The 19647-nt window shown below is 49.6% G+C and overlaps 1 protein-coding gene across 1 annotated transcript in view; it reads right to left on the bottom strand.

The window, feature by feature from the left end:
- Window positions 1-19647, bottom strand: part of GRIK4 (glutamate ionotropic receptor kainate type subunit 4) — a 350201-nt gene that overhangs the window by 153329 nt on the left and 177225 nt on the right. Inside the window, exons 4-5 of the mRNA XM_027081840.1 lie at window positions 6712-6809; window positions 2328-2536 (exon numbers count right to left, since the gene is read on the bottom strand). Of these exons, the coding sequence (XP_026937641.1) occupies window positions 2328-2536; window positions 6712-6809 (307 nt within the window). The remainder of the gene's footprint in view (window positions 1-2327; window positions 2537-6711; window positions 6810-19647) is intronic.

A 19647-nucleotide genomic window follows, 5' to 3' on the forward strand; every position in this document is an offset into this window, starting at 1 on the left:
AGCCACTCAGCAGCCTCCACAGATGAGTCCTCAGAGCAGCACTGTGTGGTTGATGCGTCTCCCCTGGGAGGTGGGCCGGCCTCTCTAGCACTTGGGCAGGCTCATCCTCTCCAGAACTTTGTGCTCAGCCATCCCGCACCCTACTCAATGGAGCAAGGGGACACACTGCTCCAGGGAGATCTCTGCCCTTCAAAGGACACTGTGCCTGCTGGGTACAGCCCACCCTGAGCTGCTCCTCTGAGTCTGCTGGTGCAGCCCAGAAGGGTGGGAGGGGCCTCGGAGGAAGAAGCCCTGGCTCATAGTTGGAGGACCAGAGTTAAGAGTCTTGGTTTTGTCATGTACCAGCTTCGTGACCTTAAAGTCAAGTCACTTAGCAGCTCCAAGACTCTTTGCTCAGCTCAGAATGACTGGGAAAGAGGGAGGTAGAGTGGGAAAACATAAGTGAAAGTGCTTTGCAATCTGCAAGGAACTGTTAGAATGTCAGAGAATGTCAATTCCAGTGGAAATAGCCCTGGGCTAGGAGGCAACAGTATCTAGCATGGTACTTGGCACACAGCAGGTGTTAAACATCTGAACAACTTACTTCCCAAAGCCCAGTAAGAGCTGAAGCAGAGGAAACAGGGCTCAGCTTCAAAGCAAGAGGGACTGTGGCTAGACACAAGAAAGAACTTCCTGTCAGGTTGGTGAGACGCTGTAGCCAGCACAGATGAGGACTGCAGGACAATCTTTGCCTGGGCATATTTACAGCCTGTCCTCTGTCTCTCAACATTCTCGCTGGGTGCCTGGGGTGTGCCAGTTCAGTCCTGCCTGAGTGGGCTTGTGGCAGAAATTTCCGGGGGAGAATCCTTGATTCTGTTATACCTTTCAATGCTGCGAGGATGCTACACGAGGAGGGCCACCTGGTGGAATGCAACATACCCCAGCTCTGTTCCGTCACATGCTAGCATCCTGTGAGCTTTGAGATCGGCATCCCTTGGTGGGCATATGATCAAACCTATTTGGAAGATGCTGAGGCAAATAGTTGTTTTGGCCACAGGACAACTCAGGGTGTCCACGCTAATGTGTGCTGAAAATCTCCACGAGGGAGAGAGAGAACGAAGTGTTATCTAAACACTTCTCTCTTTTTTTAGCCACAAAATGCTTTGTCCATCAAACCCTTATGATCTAAAACAATGCTGTCCAGTAGCACTTTCTGTGAAGACAGAAATGTTCTATATCTGTACTGTCCACACGTGGTTATTGAGCAGTTGACGTGTGGCTAGAGAGACTGAGGAACTGGACTATACATTGTATTAAACTTTAAGATGGGGAATTCCAACATTTCCAAACCCACTGGGTTGTTGTAATAATTAAATAAGGTATCCAAAAAGCATACATAGTTGGGACTCAGCTACTTTGTTTCTTGGGTAGCACAGAGCAAATAATCGCGTTGTGTTGAATAAATGAATGCAGGTACAAGTGGAGTCAGTAAGGTGCAGAGGTCCCGTAAAGAAGATGGTTCTGACCCTTGGCAGGGAGGGGGCTTTTGTTTTCAGATGCTGTAGGGATTCCAGGACGGAGGAGGGACTTACACTGCAGAGCAGTTCTGAGGAGCCATAGAGAGGAGCCTTATGGAGATGGCGAACCTCTTCCAGTGCAGCCCACCCAGACCCGCAGGGGAAGACCTGCACAGGTGAGCCACATGACACAGACGCCTGCATCTCGGGCTCCGGGCCCCAGTGGTAGCCAGTAGCCAGCACCTGTCTGACTGTGTGTGGTGCACAGCTGTCACCGGGAGCACACAGATGCACAGATTTGCTGGAATGTGCTGGCTTCAATTAGCTAAATCTCATAAACACTAAATTTATGTCGCAAGTTGAGAGTCAGAGAAAATGCATTTCTAAAACCTGCATTTGCAAAAACAAACAAACAAAATTTATCTGACCTTGGACCTTGTTCCATCAGAAAAATCTACTCTCTGAGGAAAGAAGCTCTTCAACCCATCAAGGACAAATGCATCTAATTTTATGTTTTCTCTCTCTCTCTTTGTAGCTCCTCAACAATGAGGCTGAAAACGTGGGAATTGCGTTTGCAGATGCCAAAAGGCTTGGTGGTTGGCCAGTCTCCCTGTAACTGAGCTCCTCTCTGTTCCGCGCATGCACAGGGAGTTCTGGCAAAGGGTGTTCCTGGACTGCCCTCTCTCTTTCACCTACACACAGGGAAAACAGCCAAGGACACTCAGGAATCCCCGAACCCTTTGGTTGTCCTTCCCACAATTGGAAGGAGCCCGCCCCTTCTTGGCGTATCATCTGCAGCCGGGGGGGCAATTCAATCAGGTTGAAATCAACAAGATCTGACCATGTCGGGTGGAGCCAGCCTGGGGAAACTTACATTCTGCTTTGGCACAGATGAGGCAGGCGGTGGTGCAATTGAAGAAGTTCAGGATCCCAGCTACAGCCACGCTGATGTCAGTGCTGCTGGGGTGGAGGTTCAGGGTTGTGAATCTCTGGAACTGGAACTTGATAAACTCCTCCGGGGCCACTTTGAAATGAGGGACCTGGGCGGAGGAGCAAAAGTGGGCAGCAGGGAAGATCCGGACCCAGCGAGACAAAAAGAAAAGAGGGATGAGTGAGACAAAGCTGCAGAGGGTGGCTTCTTTTGTAAAAGACCTTTGCCTGGCAAGAGATGGAATTTGCAAGACTCGGGGCACCCACTCCACAGGAGGAAGACGATGTGGCATCCATGACAACGCGTGAGACCCAGAATGGGAAACCCTTCAGCCGGGGACCTGGATAAATGTACTGTGGACCTTGGAGCTGGGGTCTGTGGCCCTGAGAAGACAAAACAATAGGTCTTTATTCTCAGAAGAACTGCCCGCTGCTGGGCAGACAGACAGATGGCTCTTGAAGGCATAATCCTTATACTATTTGATGTGTGGTTAATGAATCAGAGCAGAGATGCCCTGGGGACTAAGGGAGGGGCCCCCTCAGCCCAGCCTAGCCAACAGATAAATAAACCAGCTCCCATCCTGGCTAAAGGCCTGGGATGGGTTCCTCCGTAGACTTACGTGAGGAGGGGGAAGCGCTTGCAGGCTGGGAAACCATCTAGAGGGCCTCCGGATGGAGCCTGGTAAATAAATACCTGCTATGGCCTCATTAGGACAGTGTCAGCTTCCCTCTGCATCTATTCCTGACATTTCAGGGAGGCACTGCCCCTGCCTTCTGCCTCTCTTCTCCAGGAAAGAGATATTAACAGGCTGGAATGGCTGCTTTACCGGAAGCTTAGGCTACTGGGTAGGTAATAGGAAAGTTAAAACGTAATAAGCTGCCATCCACCTTGATTTTATTATGTCACCCTGGTGCCTAGAGCCAGAAGAGCTAAAGGCTGCTTGTGCCTCTATCAGAGATGGGGCTGAAACCTCAACCCTCATCCTCACTTAGGGTGCCCAGTGTGAGGGCCAGATTATTGTGAGCATGGGTTTGGACTGATGTGAAAGCGAGTAAGATTGAGGGTGGACAGCACGAAGAACTTCCTGATGGTGAGTTGGTTGGTTCCTAGCATGGGTTATTCAGACATGATTGCAGAAGTCTTCCCTGCCTGGGCTGGCCCAGAGTCTGGGATGACATTGACACGGTCTCTGTAGGATTCTGCTACCTTATCCTTTTAAGCTTCTGAAAGAAGTCAGCCAGAGACCAGAGCTCGTCTGAGACTGGGATGAGGGGAGGGTAAAGATTTAGCAGAAACTCGGGAGAAAATTCCTGAATTCAACTAGGATTAGCCCTTGAACCAGAGAGAGAGGGCAACCAATATTTTTTAGCAGAGACCGAAAAGCATAGCACTGGGGAGAGAGACTGGTGAGTAACGACATTAAAGAGCGATGTTGACCTGGGGTGTGTCCTAAGGGGTCTTTCTTCCCCTATTTTGCAACGCTTACAATCTGTCTAAAATGAATAACAAATGCACCTTGAAAGGAAAAAAGGTCACAGAAGGGTCAGATGGAGGCCAGGCTGGGCAGGGGCAGGGTGGCCAGGCTGGCTGGCTTACACATCTGAGCATCTCTGCCCAAGGCCCTCTCCGTGTGGCCATCCAGCCTACCGGGTTCCAGCAGCAGCTAACTTACCCCCCCATAGAAAGTACCCTTAGAGATTCCCTTGGATCCACCAATCCCAGAGATGAAGCAGGCAAAAGGCTCAGGAAAGCGAAGACTCAGGAAAATGCGTTTTAGAGTCTACAGTCCTGGGTTTGCATCTTGGTTCTGCTGTGTGATTGGGGCAAACTGCTTAACCTGGCTAAGCTTCATTAACATGGAGAAACAACAGGTGCTTCTTGAGCTTTGGGAGAACAAAACGAGGCCCTGTATGTGAAGGATGTGCTAGTTCAGTTCCTAACATGTGGGGTAAGTGTTTAGGCAATGCCTTTTCTCATTCCCTTCCCCCTTTCTCCCCAAATCTTGAAGCTCCTGCAAAAGCTCTTAGGTCTGTACGTGCAAGGGGTGAGGGCTGAGGGGCCTCCCTAAGAAGGGGAGCTGGTGCAAAGTCTCCAGCACAGCCTGGCATCTTGAAGGCTGCTGGGAGGCAGCCAGCTGCTCTGATGGGCCCCGGAAGGGATGGCCAGGCCAATCCTGCTGAATCTGTCTCTGGGACAGAGATCAATCCAAGACGGATCTGCAGGTGCAAATGCATCCCCAGAAGTCATCATGGAGGGGTGGGGGGATGGAGAGGTGAGCGGCATGGAGGGGAGGGCAGCAAGGCAGAAAGCAGCCAGCCACAGGGGCTGCAGACATCTTAGCAGCATTTAAAAGAATGAACTCCTCAGTGAGAACTCCATTTCTTTTCCCTGAAGCTGAAGGGAATCAGTGCGAGGCAGTTCAGCCTCATAAAATAGTAGAAGTGCAAAATCTGAATGGAGAGGGAAGGTTGCTCTGGAAGGAACATGACCAGACAAAGGAGGGGTAACCATCTGGCCATTCCCTGGGCAGCACAGCCTGCCTGGCTGGTCAACGGCACAGGGTCCGGGGCGGCGGGATGGGAAGATGGGTGCAAATCAGGGTCTCCACCTCCGGCCTGAAATGCCAAGCAGGGTTAAGGGATGTGTTCGCTGAGATAAAATAGCTGCTGAACACTAAGAGGAGGCCATTCTGGAGTGGGGACTTGGGGGGCGACTGTAGGGGACAGGGAGGAAAGTTTGCTGGGGAAGAGGGAGAGGGGGGACAAAAAGGAGAGAGCAGAAAAGAGGAAATGGGCAGCCGAAGTCTTGGCAACCTCATTTGGTGAAGATCAGAGCAACCGGGAAATAACAACCTGCCACAGATCTGAGCTGTTATGTGGAGCCTGGCAAGAAAGATTTAAATTAAGCAGCAGGTCTACCTTGCAGGGGCCCAGGCCTGGGAGATGCTGGAAGGGACTGCAGTGGGACAGAAGCTCTTTTTTTTTGGCCTGGGCTGGCTCGGGAGTCATCTTTCAGGACATCTGGGAGGAAGGATGGGGAGTCGTCAACACAGACCCTGCGCGTGGCCTGAAGCTCAAGGATTCAGCCTACAGGGCAGTGGTAAGTAAGACCCCTTGCAGGACTGGAGCTAGGACCGCAGGGCACTCTACTGTGCTGATAACAATTCCTAGAGTGTGTTCCTAAAACAAAGAAGACCAGTATTCTTCCCAAAGCCGCAGGGACCAAGCCCTCTGATCATAAGAGAAGTGGGAGCATCAAGGGAGTGGCTTCCAGAGGGCCTGGGCTAAGCAGGGGCCTGTCTATTGCTCCACTGCCTCGGTGAGGGCAGCTCACTAAGGAGGTGCCCCATCCTATTGCAAGAACTGGACCCTCCCAAAGCTAACGCTTCTGGAAGGCTGAGCCTCTAGGCTCCCAGGACAGGTGCCAATTTTGCCCTTCTGTCTCCTGTCCCTCCGCCCTGCCCCTCCACAGCTCCTGACCATCAAACTCCATCTGTTCCCCAAAGACCTGGCTAGAAGGCCCTTGGGAGGCTATGGGGTCACCTTGCCACTGTCTCCCAGGAATGTATCTGAAAGGGGAAGGACTGATTGATTCCAAGAAGGACTAGGAAAGATTCCGGCAATAGAATCTCTGAAGTTTCCAATTTGTTTCCTCTGGGGGAAAAGGAGGGAGAGAGTTGCTGGAATAGGGAGCAGGCCATCTTTATCTCCCAGGGAACGAGGGCTAGAGGGAATGGACCCAACACTTTGGAGAAGTAAACCCTGGAATTGGTGAATGAAGAAGAAAGCGAAATAAAATCTCTTTTCTAGAAAACTTACAAAACAGAGGTTTTCAAACTTTATTTCAGCACTAAAATGTAGCAAGGCCTCGCCCCAAAGGCATTCTTCCCCAGAATCCCAATATCTAAACAGAGACTCCGCAGCTGTTCCTGTGGAGCTCAGACTTCTGCCCTCTTGGCCTCCCCTGGACCACCACCCTCCCCAGCCTCTCCCTCTACCTGCCGCCTTCAAGGGACACCCCCTTCCCCTGTCACAGGACCCCAAGACTCGGAGGGGCTCAGCTTGAAAATCTTATGAAACTCTTCCTCTGAGTCCCCTCCATCCAAGCAACCTGAAAAAAGTAAGTGACCAACAAAGGCCCAGTTCTTTTATTGGTATTGATGTTATTAGTGACACCAACCAGACTTGATTCACTCTTCCAGCCCTTAAGAATCCATGATCTCTTTGGGCCTGGGGCACAGGCTGCCAGCCTGCAGAGAGCCCCCCAACCCTGCCCAGCACTCACCTCCTTCTCCCCACAGATGTTGCTGATGATGGAGCTGGAGGCCGGGCTGGAGGATGGTCCCAGGACAGCGACCACCCCCTTGGGAAGGATCTGACACACTGCAGCCAGCGGCAGGGGCAAAACGTGGGGAGCAGGAAAGGAAACAAGGCGCTCATCAGGTGGGGCGTGGGCTTCGGCCTCGAGTCCTCCGATCTTCCCCCCGCTGGCCCCTCACCTCCCGCCCAGCCCCGTCCCCGTCCTGGTCCCCCCTCCTATTCTTCCAAACCCAGTGCCTCTCCTCCCCTGGACTACTGGGCTCCAGGACAGTTTTATTGGAGTTTATGGATGGTATTAAATGAGGAAATGACCCAGGTTATGACAACATACGGCCTCGGCCAACGGGGTGTATAAATTGTCTGGGCTGTCACCGAAGGACGGAGGCGCACAGTGGAAACCTGCACGCCCCACCCCCTTTCTGCCTAGCCTGCAGGATGGGTGCTGGGAGCCCGGGCATGGCTGCTGCAGGGGCTGTGGGTCCAGCTCACAGGACGGCCAGCCAGCATGCAACCTGTTAGCCCCCGCAAAGAGAAAGAAAGAGAGTCTAGAGAGGAAAAAAGGTAGACAAGCAGAGAGAAAAAGGATAGTGAGGATGAGGCAGGCAGAGAGAAGAAAGGAGCTCAGCTAAAGTCAAAGGGAACAGGAGAGAGAGAGGAGAAGGAAGAGAGAGAGTGAGTGGCCGAGAGGGCCCGCATCTTTCAATGCCACCCTGCTTTCACCTGGCCTGGAGCCTGGTGCTCCTGCTTCCCTGAGCCCATCACATGCCTTCCTGACCAACTGGCACGCTCTGTGACCTTGTACCTCCCCCTGGGGAAGGCGCCCTTCCCTCCTCTACCCCGGACGCTCACTCACCTGTCAAGAAGCACCTCAAATGCCACCTTCTCCTTACCCCTCCCGCAACTGCTTTAAGTAGAATCCTTCCTCCCTGGGGCTCCGAGGCCCATGGATTTTCCCTCTGTTCTAAGACACTTGTAAATGTGTCTGTTTCAGTTTGTTGTTTAGATGTGTTTCTCCTCTCACTAGATTTCAAACCTCTTAAAGGCCAGAGCTGAGACGCATTTATCTCTAAATCCCCACTTCGCATTTCCCTGGTGTCCAGCACAATGTTTTCTAAGCGCCCAGTTCATGTTTGTCCAATGAATGAGTGGATGGGTAGGACACGCAGTCAGAAGAGGAGAGAATGTAAGATTTTAAAATGCTACATCCTTTCGAATTATGGTTTTCTCCAGATATAGGCCCAGGAGTGGGACTGCTGCGTCGTATGGTAGTTCTATTTTTAGCTTTTTAAGGAACCTCCATACTGCTCTGCACAGTGGCTGTACAAATTTACATTCCCACCAACAGTATAGGAGGGTTCCGTTTTCTCCACACCCTCTCCAGCATTTATTGTTTGTAGATTTTTTTTTTTTTTTTTTTTTGCGGTACGTGGGCCTCTCACTGTTGTGGCCTCTCCCGCTGCGGAGCGCAGGCTCCGGACACGCAGGCTCAGTGGCCATGGCTCACGGGCCCAGCCGCTCCGCGGTATGTGGGATCTTCCCGGACCGGGGCACGAACCCGTGTCCCCTGCATTGGCAGGTGGACTCTCAACCATTGCACCACCAGGGAAGCCCTGTTTGTAGATTTTTTGATAATGGCCATTCTGACCGGTGTGAGGTGATACCTCATTGTAGTTTTGATTTTACAATAGCCAGGACATGGTAGCAACCTAAATGTCCGTCGACAGAAGAATGGATAAAGAAGATGTGGTACATAGATACAATGGAATATTACTCAGCCATAAAAAGGAACGAAATAATGCCATTTGCAGCAACATGGGTGGACCTAGAGATTGTCATACAGAGTGAAGTAAGCCAGAGAGAGAAAGACAAATATCGTATAATATCGCTTATAAGTGGAATCTAGAAAAATGCTACAGATGAACTTATTTGCAAAGCAGAAATAGAGTCACAGAGGTAGAAAACAAACTTACGGTTACCAAGGAGGGAAGGAGGGGGTGGGATGAATTGGGAGATTGGGATTGACACATATACACTATTGATACTATGTATAAAATAGATAACTAATGCGGACCTACTGTATAGCACAGGGAACTCTGCTCAGTGCTCTGTGGTGACCTCAATTGGAAGGAAATCTAAAGAAGAGTGGATATATGTATACATACAGCTGATTCACTTTGCTGCACAGCAGAAACTAACAAAACATTGTAAAGCAACTATACTCCAATAAAAATTACTTTTAAAAAATGTTACAGACTGAGAAAGGAAGGGGGGAAGAAAAGGAGAAAACAGAGAGAGAGAGAACGTAGGACAGTTCTCAGCACACACATGGTGATATCAGAACCACAGAGCTGCCCCTCGGATTATACTCTGTGGTTCCCAGTCTCGCTATGAGACGTCCTTCTCTGCAAACCTCAAAGCTCATCTCTGGACACATTTTCCTCCTACTCACATCAAGTGTCAGGTCAGTACAGTGAGGTTAAGGAATCAGTCCAAGCATCCTTCCCGAGCCAGCTGCAAAGCCACACCTGCAACTGGTGCTCTTCCTCCTAAAGCAGAGTCCTAACCACCGGCCCATACAGCCAAGTTATGGCTCTAATGGGGCACAGGCGGTGGGGTAGAGCACCAGGGTTCAAATCCCGGTGCTGTAATTTATCACACAAATGACAGACCTGTAATTTATCACACAAACGATAGACCTGTGGGGTCTTCTTTCAGCCTGAGGCTCAGGCGGGGGTCCTTTAACATCGTGGATCTCAGCTGACTGACAGGTTGCCAGCAGTGGGTGCCTGAGGGGGACTCAGTAGTACCAAGTGTCAGAACCATCCCCAGCAACAGAGTAACTGTGGACAGGCTTTACCTTTGAAGAACACTCTTCAAAGTTCAAGCTACTTCCGTGGCTTGAACAGAAGTAGCTAGGGGCTGCTAGGGGCTGTAAATTCATTGGCCATCAAATTCCTATTCCTACAGCAGCCTCGGGGGTGGAGCTTAGCTCCTGATTTTACCTATAAGGCAACAGCATCCTAGGGATGTTAAGTGACTCCCCGTAAAGTCACACACCTAATAAAGGTCTGAGCCAGCGTTGGAATTCAAGTCTGCCGACCCCACCCAGTGTTCGTCCCACTACCTGTTCTGTCTGCCCTACTCCTTGCAGCCACTTCGCCCATCTCTTTTCAACCCCAGACCACACCCCATCTTGTTCTGCTGCACCTGCTTCCCCAAGGTCACCAGTGTCTCTTAGCAGTTCTTATCTCTCTTTTTGTAGCATTTGCATTGTTCTTTTGAATTTCATGACACTATCCGGTCCTGATTCTCAGCCGCTTCTCTGATTGGTTTTTCTCACTTCCTTAGCCAACTCCTCTTCCTTCTCCTCTCCACTAAATTCAGATTTTGGCCATGCCTCACTCTCCCTGGGCAATCTCGACCTTGCCTGTGGACTCCACATCTCATCTCTGCCCAGGTGCTCCTACACCCTGACCCATGTCCTGGGTTACAAAACGCGTTCCACCTACCTGCTGGGCGTTGCCACAGGGACTTCCTTCTGGTGTCTCTTCCAGAGAGAGAGGCAGAAAGGCAGAAAGCACAGTCCTTAAGAGCACGAACTCTGATGCAAGTTTATCTGAGTGTGAGTCTTGACTGGGTCACTTACTAGCTGTGAGACCTTGAGCAAGTTACCCAAACTCTCTGAGACTGCTTTCTCATCTATAGGACTGGGATGCTAACAGCACCTCTCCCGCAGGGATGTCGTGAGAATTAAAGTGAGTTAATACATACAAGGCACTTAGAGTGGTACTGATGTGCTACAGGACTCGTTATTATTATTCCCAATACAGCATGTCTGTTATATACTTTTCATACATAATCTAATTTGATCTCCACACTGTCAGGAAGACTCATTATTATCCCCACTTCACAGATGGTGAAACTGAGGCTTAGAAAATTTAAGTGCCTTGTTCAAGGTCACACAGGTCATATATGGTAGAGCTGGGCTTGAATTTGGAGATCCATCTGGCATCTTAACCACTTCACTTTACCCCCCTTAGCTCCTGAAGTTCAAACCGTGGTCGCCCTTGCCTCTTCCTTACCTTTCCTTACTGCATCTACTCACTCGCTATACCAATCAGGGGCCAGGTTCTGACCATTTGACCTGCTCACCCCCCACTATCCTTTCCTTCCCACTCCCACTGTCACAGATCCGTCAGCCCCTTCTGCTACCTGCCTCCTAAGGGCTTTCTCCGTCTCCAGGATTCTTCATTTTCCACTCTGTTCTCCAAAGCGAGGCCAATTATAATCCTAAACGCAGGTCCGTGTGCTCCTGCAGGGCAGAAAGCTTGTCTTATTTATCTCTGTGTCCTCCATGCCTGGCACAGGGCTGGACTCAGAGTTAACGTGCTCAGTAAATAGCTGTTGAACCACACTGAAGCCCACTCAACTCTTTTTATAGAAAATTGGAAATAATCTAAATGTCCAATCATAAGGCAAGAGTTACGTAAAGTGTGGGTCATATAGCCAAGTGGAATATTACTTAGGCATTTAAAATGCTTATGAACAGTTTATAATAATCTTAAAAATATTTATGTAATAATACTAAGAGCAAGAAGCAGGATATAAAATTATATGTATATCTACATGAAGGCTACAACTAAGCAAATACAGAAAATTGTTATGCACTGTGGAGTGACTGGAAGAAGAGGTTATAAAAGCCCACATTTATTAAGTGCTACTTATGGCCCATTCTAAGCACTTTATGTGAATTGACTTATTTAATTCTGGAAACAACCTGATGTGATAGACACTGTTACTGTCACCCTCATTTAACAGACAAGAAAACAGAAAAGTTAAAGGGCAGAGTCAGGATTCAAACTCCCGACCTCTCACTCCAGGGTCAGCTCCCAACCACTGCACATCTCCTCCCACTTCCCGCCAGCTCACTTGGAACACACTCCAGATTTTCCTACCTGAACCTATTCCCAAGTTGTTCTCTCTGACTAGACCAGGGCTCTTAACCTTCTGCCTGAGATCTGTGGGCAGAAGTCAGTGGTCTGTGAACATTCTGGGGGAAGAAAAATGGCATTATTTTCTCTTAACCCCTAACAGAAATTCAGCATCTCCTTCAATTTGGAATATAGGCAATAAACCACAGTATACTAACAGTTGCTGTGACTTTGTCATTGATAGACATCGTGAATGTTTTCATATCACATTACAGTGCTGCAGATGTCTTGAAATATCATTCATATTCATAATTACTTTGAAATTACAATCGTCGTAACGTTTAGCTATTGAATACATTAATGGATAGGATGTTTAAAAAAAGTTTTTAAATGAATAAAATTACATAGATAGGATGACCAGGGAAACCAATTACATGGAAATACAGTTAAAATACATTAATATATCACTATTAAAATATTTTAACTGCATTTCCATATAACTGGTTTCCCTGGTCATCCTATCTATGTAATTTTATTCATTTAAAAAATTTTTTCTGAGAAGGAGTCCATTAGCACCCACAGACTACCATGGTCTAGGCCCTCTCTTGCCCTTCCGCCTGGAAAACTCCTACTGATCCTCCAGTGCCCCACTCAGTTCTTGCCCATAGGTGAGAAGGTGCCATTCCCTCCCAATATTCACATCACACCATGGCTCTGAGTCAGCTTCATGCTGGGCGGGTCAGCATCCCTGTTCTCTGAATTCCTGGCCAGCTTCTGCCCCAAGCTAGCTCATTATGCTGGGTCTCAGTAAGGAGAAGCTTCTCCTAAAAAGAAATTCTTACAGAAGGTCACAATCTCTTATTCCCAGTTCCAAAATCCAAAAGGCTCTGAAACTGAATGGTTTCATCAAACTCATTTGGTGGCAAAATCTGATCTAAATAGATAGATGTGAAGCTATTTATAATATATGAATATCTGAATGTAAGCATGCATTTAATTTTGAGTGTGGGGTTCAGCCCCAAGCCCCATCTGAGATGCTACTTAATGTATGATATAAGCACCACATGACCTTTCCAGTATCCGGCAAGTTCTGAAATCTAAACACATCTGGCCTCAAGGGTTCGTGGACCTGTGCCTGCTGTTGTGAGTGTCCATCTCCCATTTCCCACTGGACTGGAAGCTCCTTGAAGGCAGGGGTCACATTTATTCAGTCCTGGCAAAAAGGAATTAGTCAACAGATGTTTGTTCAACTGAATTGAAATGACTCAAAATGAGTGCAATGAAAGTGAATCATCATCTTCCCAGCAGCCATGGCCTGGGGATTTCCTGGGATCTGGGAATTGTTCTTTCATTCCCTATGAAGGGTGCAGGCATCGTTTCAGTAGAAATGAAAATCGGTTATAAAGGACCCCAGTTCTGAAACTTCCTGGACCCTGTTTATGCAGGCCCCGGCTGTCTCGTGAGGACCTCTGAGCAGTTTGAGGGGTGGAGGAGAGGGAGGTGCACTCTACTCCTGCCTCCCAGGGAGCAGGGAGAGGTGAGTGATGTTGCCACGGCAACCAAGGTTCCCAGCCAGCAGAGGAGTTGGAAGGCAACTGACAGAGCAGCTGCAGGAATAAAACACCATGATGGGATGTTGTAAGAAGGGGAAACTTCCTCCCCTGGAGATACCAGCTCCGGCCTGGATTTGAAGTCTCCTTAGACTCCTGGTCTGGACAGGAGGTGCTTATGGGAACTTCACCTTCTCTGAGTCTTCACAGGGAGGGGAAGGGTCTGGCTGTGCTGAAGATGGTGCAGAGCAGTTACTCACAGGCTCACTGGTGGCAGGCCCTCCAGGGAAGGGGCAGCTTCCGGGGTGGGGACGAGGAAACTGGGGCTTCTATATTTACAGCGTGGCGCTCCCGGAGCCCCTGTGGTAAACAATCGGGGCCACCGGTAGCTGATATCGATGTGGAGCAGAGGCCGGGAGAGCTCAGAGTCCTTCACATAAAGACACTTCAGGGCGGGCTTCCCTGGTGGCGCAGTGGTTGAGAGTCCGCCTGCCGATGCAGGGGACGTGGGTTCGTGCCCCGGTCCGGGAAGATCCCACATACCGCGGAGCGGCTGGAGCGGCTGGGCCCGTGAGCCATGGCCACTGAGCCTGCGCGTCCGGAGCCTGTGCTCCGCAACGTGAGAGGCCACAACAGGGAGAGGCCCGCGTACCGCAATAAAAAAAAAAAAAAAGACACTTCCGGGCGCTGAAGCCCGAGTGGAGCCGGAGCGCAGGTCTCTCTGTGTGCTTGGTCATGCTATCCGGAGTGAGGCAAATAACCGTCCCCATCAGCACCAAGAACTAACCCCTCCTTGTGCCAGAGCCTCGGGAGCAGGGTCCACTCTCAGTTCTGTGAATGGACTGGCCTTGCTGGCCTCAAGAGCCGAGAGGGGTGCTGTGAGGGTGCAGTGCCAGGTCTGTGCACTGTCACGCCCCACAATGGGGACCTCCTTGGTGAGCGTGCCCCAGCGTATCGGAGAACTCAAAACTGCCACTGGCTGTCACAGGGATGAGATGAACAGTGTGGGGAATATAGTCAATGATAATGTATTATTTCTTTGTATGGTGACAGATAGTAACTAGACTTATCGTGGTGATCACTTTGTAATACATAGAAATATCAAATCACTATGTTACACACCAGTAAGCAACAGCGCTGTAGGTCAATTATTCTTCAAACACAGACAAACCAACTCATAGGAAAGATCAGATTCATGGTTACCAGAGGCAGAGGGTGCGGGGAGGGGGAATTGGAGGAAGCAGTCAAAAGGTACAAACTTCCATTATAAAAGAGCTAGGGATGTAACGCACAGCGTGATAAGTATAATTAACACAGCTGTATGTTCTACATGAAAGTTGCCAAGAAAGTAAATCCTAAGAGTTCTCATCACAAGGAAAACATTTTTTCTGTTTCTTTGATTTTGTATCTATAGGAGGTGATGGATGGTCACTAAGCTTACTGTGATAATAATTTCACAATACATGTAAGTCAAATATTATGCTGTACACCTTGAACTTACACAGTGCTGTATGCCGGTTGCGTCTCAATAAAACTGGAAGGAAAACAAACCCACCATTGGCTCCTCTCACCAACGGCGTATCATTCAAAGCCCTCAGCCTGGTCCCAGACCACCATGGAAGCAGCAACACCTTGTACGGGGAGTTTACACATGCAGGCACCGGGCTGGCAGACACAATACCACCCTGAATCCCTACGATGATCCAGAGAGCGAGGAGTTACAATACTAGTTCTACTACTAAATCATACTAATAGGTGAAATTTATCAAGAGTTCACCTGACTCCTGGCACCGCTCTAAGTTTTCTAAGCGCATCATCTCACTTAATCTTTCAGCAACCTCATGAAGTGAGAACTCTTATTGTTCCCATTTTACAGATGAGGAGTTTGAGGCACAGGAGATAAGCCCACAGTGCTGGCGATTAGGATCCTGACCGCTATTCTACACAGCTCTCCAGTCCTGGCCTTCACCACCGCCCCCCCCCCCCCCCCCCCCGGCGGCAGACGCTCCCTGTTTTAGCCACACCCAGCTGTCATTGTGCCCCAAGGTATTCCGGTTTTCTTCCTTCCTCAAGCATGCTATTAAGGCTTCTGCGTGGATGCCCTCACCTGTCAAACATTCCAAGCTCTGGCCCAGCGGCCTTACCTGACCGCCTAGCTACACCTATGACCTATTTCTGACCTCATTCTGCCCTTGTCTGAGCCACTCCCTGGCAAGCCCACAGCAGAGCTACTGAGATTTATGTCACTTTTCAGATGTGTGGTCTTAGCCGCCTCCTGGGAAAGACTGCGAGCCTCAGTTTCCCCATCTGTAAAATGAGGAGGTTGGGCCAGGCCATTTCTAACCACTGTAATTCAATGCATTTCTGCGTCCCTGTTATGCCTACGTGAGGTGGGAAAGGGAGGCGGGGAATGCGTGTTGAATGACTCATCACGATTCCGATGACTTTCTCCTCTGGCTTCTCACCATTTTCCCTCATGCTGACTTGGAGTCATTCTATTGAGCTGATGGAGGGATGTTAGCCTTTACTCACTAGAAGCAGCCCTGAATCAGCGGAGGTTGTGCCCACAGAGCCCTCGAGAAGCTCGGGATCCTGTGCAGGAGGGGCGGCTGGAACCTCACTCTCTGTGCCCATTTCCAGGCACTGGAGCCTCATGGGGCCCGAGAACCAGTGAGCCTCTGGGTTTCCAGGGGCAACAGTGTGGACAGCTGATAGCACGCTTGTCCTCATAGAGACAAGCCAGGGCAGAGGTGAGGGGCTGACGGGGAGGCTCCTGCTTCTAGCTCTGCAGTAAATTAAACTTCAGACTGGCTCTGGCAGCACCGGGGATGGTGCCTCAGGGTGTCTGGGTGATAAGGGAGGGGGTGGCACTTAGTTTAGCTCTAATACGTTCGCTGTAGGAGACACAGGGATCTATAGGAACAGAGGAGGGCGATGCTGTGGGAGCCTGCTGCACGAGAAAGGCAGAGATGGAGATAAGATACTTGAGCCAGGAGGGAAGGGACGGCCATGCGGGGAGGTGACCTGATAGGTCTTGTCCAGCCCTCTTATTTCAGATCTGTGGGCTGCGCAGAGGGAGCTGGGAAGTCAAACATCAAGAAGCCTGAGGCAATGATGGTGACCAGGCAAAGAGGTAGAGGGGATCAGACGTGGGTCTGAGGAAGCTTTACGGGTGACCCTCACTTTAAATAAACCCACTATATGAAAATCTATGTGAACCAGATAAAAGCGGGGTGGTTTGCTACTTGTATCTTTCCAGTGTCCAGGTTGTTATTCACACCCCGTGTGATACTTTCCATCTCCCAGCCTTGCTCTCAACTATCAAATGAGATGGTTGAACTCCAGCATCTTTAGTTTTACACTTCATCCTCTTTGATTCTGAAATTGCCATTGTTTCCCTTGAATGACACGCCCGTCCCAAATGTGACTCATTATTTGTGCAGAGTTTTTGAAACTCACCTATTGCCCTATTGCCGAGAGTGGGCACAAGAGTACCCTGTAGGATTGCTACCACCTCCATTTAGATCAGAGCCTCTGCTTTCCGCAACCAAGGATGTCATCACTAGGATCTCTTTTATCCCCTTGAAGTGGAGTCTCGGGGGCACCGGGTGACAGGTGTGAGGTTGGGGGCATTCGTCAGGGCCCCAGAGCCACTCAAGCAGTTTTACATTAACAATGCAAATCAACCCCAGGCCACCAGCCCAGGGAAGACACAGCCACCATGAGATGGAGCAGTAGCTGGCTCTGGGAGGCACACAAAGGCTCGGTGCTGTCGGATGCATCAACCCAGAAAACAGGGAAGAGAGGGGAATATCCAATTATGATCGAGGCCCCACGAGGCACCTGACATTAAGGCAGGCGGTGTGAGAGGAGTCCGGGAGGTAGACGGTGCTGCCAGGTAGGGATGGCTGGACTCTGGGACAGGGAAAGAGACATGATGATAAGAGAGGGAGGAAGCCAGCTTCACGGTGGGGAGGCGGTGGTGGGGAGAGAATAAAGCCAACAACGAAATCCACAGCTGCCACTTACTAACTACCTGGTACGTGCAGGTGCTAAGGAACTCACCTGCACTGTCTCGTGACCTGCTCCGAATGACCCTAGGAGGTGTTATTACCATCACCTCATTTTACAAACGAGGAAACGGAGGCACGAAATGGTTAAGCAGCCTGTCCACTGTCACTCAGCTAGTAAACAGCAGAGCCAGGATTGAAACCTGGTCGGTCTGATCCTAAAATCCATGTTCCTACTCTTTATACCACAGTCTCCCCAACGTAGGGATCGCAGAGATGTTGTTCCTCCTTCATCTGGGGATCCTGCCTCCTTTTAACCTCCTTCCCCCATCCCGCCACTGACCCCCCCAGTCCCGCCCCATCCCGCTTCAGCTAAACGCGGTAACCCACCACCCACTCTCCCCCTTATTGTGGGAGGGAAAGAGCAAGCGGGGCTGGAAGCTTTCTATGAACTATCTGGGTGGTGTTTAAAATCCACTGTGGGAGAGCAGCTCAGGCTTTAGATGAAAAGCCTTTGGGGTAGAAAGAGCCAAAAGCCCTCTTTTCTAACAAATGCTAATCACGCCTCAAACACAGTGAGATGTAAAAGCTGAAACAAGGGCCACGTGTTGGTAAAGTACTTGGTGCCTAAAAGAGGGGCCTTAGAAAGATGCTCCAAAGCTCTGTGATGTGGAATAAAGACATCAGTCTCCTTTCTTCCCCCGATTCATCCAGCTTAATATTTTAGATGTATTGACTCCACTAAGCCTGGGTCATTGGGAGAAGAGATTTACATCTGCTAATGACCCCCATCCTCAGTGGGCAATCCATGCTTTCTGTTCTGCGAAGGAAACCCTGAGGAACCAAAGAAGAAGAAGGGGAAGCTGGTTTTTCAAAGAATAGGCTACAGAACGATTTAGCCACCCAGACCTCTGTCTGCGACCTGCCCTCATGGACAAAAAAGAAACACTACAATACAGACAGGACCAGGAGATTCATGAGAAGTCACTGCTGGTATTTCTGCTTTCATTTTGAAGATCCTGAGAAATCTGAATCTTCCTTTTGTTGGACTAGAATTTAACCTCTGTGACAACTAGAATTTCTACCTGTGCCCTGCTGAATCCCCATTGCCTAGGATAGAGTACAGCAGGCACTCACTAAATATTTATTGACTGACCAAGTGAATAAATGAATGACAATTCCAGGTACCGTTTCCACCATGCCTTCTTCTGAAGGAATCTGTGTCCATAGATCCTGCTGGCCTCACCAACCCTGTTTTGTGTGATAGAAATCCACCCTCAGTCTTTCGGAGTGGACTTTCTCCCCAAGGGTAGCTCTTAGGTCATCTGGTCAGTGCCTGTGGCTTGTGAGACAGGACCAATCAGTGGACTTTCTCCCCAAGGGTAGCTCTTAGGTCATCTGGTCAATGCCTGTGGCTTGTGAGACAGGACCAATCAGATCCTCTACCTTGTCTCCAAACCAAGAGGCACTGAGGGAAGCTGCACACTGAAGAGAGACTGTAAGCCACCTGAGGGCAGGGACTGTGTCTATCTTGTTTTCTGCATTGTTCCCCATGCATGATATCCTGAGTCAGGCCTGAAATAGAGCAAATGCTCTATAAAGGTTTCCTGAATGGATAAACAAATTGTCAGCTGGGCCTGGATGGCCATTACGGGACATGATGAATAAACCAGGGAAACCAAAGTAGCAGAGAGGGAAGAGCATGGATCCAACACAACAAGAGCACTAAAGACGCTGTGGGACAGACAGAGAGCCACTGCCTTCCTCCCGTCCTGCTCTCTTTGGATCCATACAATATCCTACCAATTGTACTTAAGCCAGTGTAAATGTGTTTCTTCTCTTGCAATATTAATAACCCAGACGAGAGCATCGCTGGACCCACATGCAGATGACCAGATGTCTGACATGTATATTTGAGCGAGCTGTTCTTTAGTTTGGTTTGGTTTTGCCATTGAGTGTCATTAAAGGTTGAAATGGGCTAGAAAGGGAGGAGATGGGACTCCAGAGCCTTAGGGAATGGAGGCCATCATCTCTCTGGGCTGAAGGTCTCCCCCTCCTTCCCTCTGAACTGGAGTTGTTCATTTCCAGCTTACCTACAAGCCACCACCCCGCTAACCTGGAAGCTCATCCTGTAAAGTCATCAACGTCATACCAGCCACACACCAGAGAAGTGGCAGGGGAGGTGGAGTGGATGGGACACTAGACGTGCAGGGTCATGATGCAAGTTCAGGGTCCAGGACTTGCTCAGCCATTGACTAGCTCTGGGGTTGGGCAAGTTATCCAATGTCTTTGAGCCTCAGTTCCTTTGGTAAAGTGGGAATAGTAACACTTAACTCTCTGGTTGTTGGGAGAATTAAAAGCAGTGCCCAGCACATGGGAGGGGCTCCGTAAGTGTGACTGCAGTGACCAA

This window comes from Aethalodelphis obliquidens, unplaced genomic scaffold (assembly GCF_003676395.1).
Source record: "Aethalodelphis obliquidens isolate GAN/ISIS:26980383/991018 unplaced genomic scaffold, ASM367639v1 scaffold46, whole genome shotgun sequence".
Lineage (NCBI taxonomy): Eukaryota > Metazoa > Chordata > Mammalia > Artiodactyla > Delphinidae > Aethalodelphis > Aethalodelphis obliquidens.